This window comes from Lottia gigantea (genome assembly GCF_000327385.1).
Source record: "Lottia gigantea unplaced genomic scaffold LOTGIsca_72, whole genome shotgun sequence".
NCBI lineage: Eukaryota > Metazoa > Mollusca > Gastropoda > Lottiidae > Lottia > Lottia gigantea.
This window is the reverse complement of record NW_008710427.1, coordinates 1069107-1073334: the sequence shown is the minus strand read 5'-3', so window position 1 is coordinate 1073334 and position 4228 is coordinate 1069107. Positions and strand designations below refer to the sequence as shown.

The window sequence follows — 4228 nt, the reverse complement described above, 5'->3', positions numbered from 1 at the left end:
GGAGGTTAATTCTAGATACTCGTATAAATTGATTTATAGTACACCTATCATATAACCCATTATAAAGTATGTAGACCATAGTTCAAACAGTGAGCAAACGTAAATTAATAAAACTAATGCGAGGGAGGATTTTATAAAAATTTATAACTTCTATGTCCGTTATTGATTGTCGGTATTAAATTCTGACAATTGTCCTCCACCAACCTTCATATGATTAATAGGCTGTGATCGAAGATTAATTGTGTATGAAAACACCCACACGTCTTGTCATATAGTTTATATATCAATATATTAGATTTCTATGGTGCTAGAATCCACTAATTGCAACACAAATATCAAGCGTTTGTAATCATAATAACGTTTCATATTTTGTAAAGGAATACCTATCTGTATATAAATAAAATACCTTTAGAGTAAAGTTTGGTCATTTAAAACCATTTGTAACTAATCAAATCCCATATCACAATGTTCAAGATATTGCGAACTTGGTCTCGACTACAATAGCTACCTTTCTTGTAGAAGTAGCAGTTTTTAAATGCAGCGATTTGATTGGATATTACGTCAGTGAATACAGTCAATCAGAGTCCCCGAAAAAACATCTGGAAATATCAAGCCATAACGTTTACAGTCTTTTTGTCGAGGGCTCTGAGGGCTCTGGTTGTATTCGCTGGCGTGCAATCAGATCAACTCGGGGCATTTCGTGATACTAGAACAGTGGCTATTGTAGTTATGGTATACTAACAACCAAAGCAACAACACTCATCCAATTTGAACCAATCCAACTACCAACTAGCAACTACTACGACTACCAACAACTAGATAGTATGCGATATCAGCATCCGCCGGAAGCGAACGTTAAGTTGACATCTACCAACCGAAATGATCAACCCATTCCATTCCAACTAAGTTTTCAGACACTTCCTAGAGTAAACCATCCAAATAATCTTACACCCTACCAAATAGTAAATTGTGTAAGATAAGTGGTATGACGTTAAGTTAAGGCCATTGTTTTTTAGGTATCGGTGAGGAAATGCTTGTGTTAGGTATTGCATGTGGAAGACAAAAGTAAGAATATTGTTGAATAATTGAAAGACTTCTGCATTATATCCGAAAATATACAGAAACGTATCGATACTAAGGTAGTCGCTGTGGATGTAAATGTGTTTTCTAAACCTAATCTAATAATCCCAGGATATCTTCTTGGACGAATTCTTCTCAGGTTTTTCTTCGTGTTAATTAAGTGAAAAAAGTTGACGCATATGACATATCCAAGGTATCAAACCGGAATCAGAAAAAGGAAAGCTGGTACATGCCTATATCACAAATACGTCGAAATGAAATTCTTGAAGAGAGATTTAAGGACCATATTCTCCCAAATTTTCCAAGAGGAACGCCATCTGCGCCAACTTTATATTCCAGCAGTGCCCCCCGCCACATCCACCCAAAAATAATATCCTGTAGCCGTCAATTATGTCAGCACACAACAGTTTCCAAGACTTACTTTGCTTTTGTACAAAGTCAAGCACTGAATATTCCAATCGTCGCCAAATTTGATAGGGGGCATCCTTACTCATACATACTCATCCTAAATGATAACATTCTGTCAAGAATAATAGCCTGAATATTGGGCACAATCTTACAATTTCAGCCTCGCCCTAATATACAAAGTTGTTTCTGATCATCACTAAATTCATAAAAATCAATAGGGATCACTTTGCCTAAAAAGCTAAAGGAATAATTTATCAAAAAATTGTAGTTGAGTGAGAAAAAGACAATCAATACTAGAAGAAGAAGAAATGTTTATTAACGTGTCACACGATGAAATATACATAAAATAAAATTCATTAAATAATTACATATAAATTAATCATCGTCCGACCATATAGGTCTATGAGACACGATTTAATATCTAAAAACAGTACAACATAAAATTAGTATAAAAATAAAATCTTATGAGGCAGTATAATTTAGTATTAAGTTCTATAATTATATGACATATAATAATTTCTCCTAGAGAACATCTCGTATATATAACTGCTTATAGTTTTGGGGTTGACTAGATCACTAGATAAGATCATGATAATTTTTTCCTTGGGGGACAGGTTATAGAAATTATTATCTGTTTGTGCGCGAGTTTTATCCATAGGATATCTTCGAGGGATTCATCTAGAACAGACACATGGTACTCGTCATATATGTTATTTCGAATTAAGAACCCAACACCACCGGACCACGTTTCGCTTTCTTGTGAGTGATATCTCTGTTTCTCCCAAGCCACTTATATCCATTTACTGCAATTTTTTCATTAAAACGTAAAAATGTTTCACATAAAAACAAGACATCAAAGTGACCTTCATTTATCACAGATTCTCTAAAAACAACACTATCACCATTTTTAACTGGCCATCCAGCACAGTTCCAATGACATAGTCGTAGCCCCTAAAATCTTGTTCCTGAATTAGATTTTCGTTTCATGATACTGTTACCTTTAACAAAGTATGAATCCTGATTACTAAGTTCTTTAACTAGGGTAATTAGGCTGGATTGAGTTTTGAGTTCAGCTGTTGACATACTTGATTCTATATAAATTTTATCAAATTGTTTATTAGTGTTCAACTTTGATTTAGTTTCTAAGACTAGTTTCTTTTGTGCACTGTCTTGGAGTTGGACAACTATCACACCGGGTTTATGTGATGATGTTTTTTTCCTATCCGCGTTTATAATGTTTATATTGGGCAATTTCAGGCCTTCTTTAAAAAGTTTAGTCACACGATTTATTGTAACACGATTATCGTTTTCCTCTGAGGCAAGTTCAGGCATATTTTTTATCACAATGCTATCAAGTTCCATCGGTAATTTTGCACTCATTGTCTCTATAAGCTCGTGTACATAATGAGTTAATGTTCTATTACTTTCAAGCTTTTCGTTTTCAAGTTTCAAAATCTTCGTTTCTAATTCGGAAATTTCACAATCAATGTCAGCTTTCATATCAGACATCTCATGTTGAACAATGCCCTTAATTCTATCAGAAAGAGAATCTTCAAGATTGTCTATCCTTGTATTGATCATTTTACCCAAATTATGGATGGCGGACAATATTTCACCAGTTTCAATATAATTAATGTTACTTACTGGGCTTTCACTTTCGTTAGAATATGTAGGTCCGCATCTCGTCTTTTTAGTCATAGCTGATTCATCTTCACTATTATTCTCTGTAACCTCGTCAGCAGACCTTTTATTACTCGACAATCTTTCTCTAAATCTGTTATTTTCTCCCAGATCTACATCATGGACCACAGCTTTTGTTGATATGCTGGGGGTCGCCATTACTTCTTTCACAAATGTCTCGGCTGTGTCCATTGAAATGGCGTCCATAATTCAATTTGCAAAACAAATTCTATAAAAAATATAATCAGGAATCTTCAAAATACCTACAACAGGTACGATGAATATAACGAGGTGTATGATATTGGTTACTACGACCGTCTGCCTCTTGACCTCATTAATGGCGTGTGCATGTACACCAGATGAGCGATAATCACCGAAGTTTATAGCAAATATTTTGCATGTTGATTTTTCTAAAGTTAACATATATACTTAGCATCTGCTGTAACTTGAATGTTTCTACGGTTATTATGCAGTTGTATCTTCAGGTCAATTGATGTAATTCAAGAGAAGAATCGAATACAAGTACACTCAAAATATCTACACGGATCAATGATTTCTACAGCTAACTTAAACACAACCGTCTTGTTCGAATGTCACGCACAATATCCTTCAATATTTGTTGACATTGCTAATGATTGCCAAAAGTTACCTAATCGCACGATGATATCACAATACTTGATCATATTTTGTACAATAAAGGCTGCAATGATGCCAAACTTGTTCTGGGGCGATTTTCTTGGCGATCTGAAATTCTCTTCTAATTTAGCTAATTATGAATTAATTATGGACATATGAGACAAACTAAAGTCACTAAAACACCTCTACTCTCTATTCATAAAAATATTAGCATTTTTATTTTTATAAATAAGGGAACCCATCTTTAATTGCTCAATGAGTTTTTTTTTTATGAGATTTAGTATTCAGATATTTTTCAATGTTTTATGCTCCTTTTTTGAAATTTTAACCGCATTAACACTTTGTTTTATGGCATTTATATTTAATACCTGTAGGTAGCAAAGTTATATTGTTTCCATACCAAGTATTACCACAGGTTTACTTG

At 33.9% G+C, this 4228-nt stretch overlaps 1 protein-coding gene across 1 annotated transcript; it reads right to left on the bottom strand.

Moving 5' to 3' along the window:
- Positions 1 to 1844: 1844 nt before the first annotated feature.
- LOTGIDRAFT_168132 (hypothetical protein) lies at positions 1845 to 3375 on the bottom strand (the record flags this gene model as incomplete). Its single annotated transcript, XM_009065999.1, has 2 exons — positions 1845 to 1909; positions 2487 to 3375. The coding sequence occupies 2 exons, from the start codon at positions 3373 to 3375 to the stop codon at positions 1845 to 1847; spliced, it is 954 nt and encodes a 317-aa protein (XP_009064247.1).
- Positions 3376 to 4228: the final 853 nt, after the last annotated feature.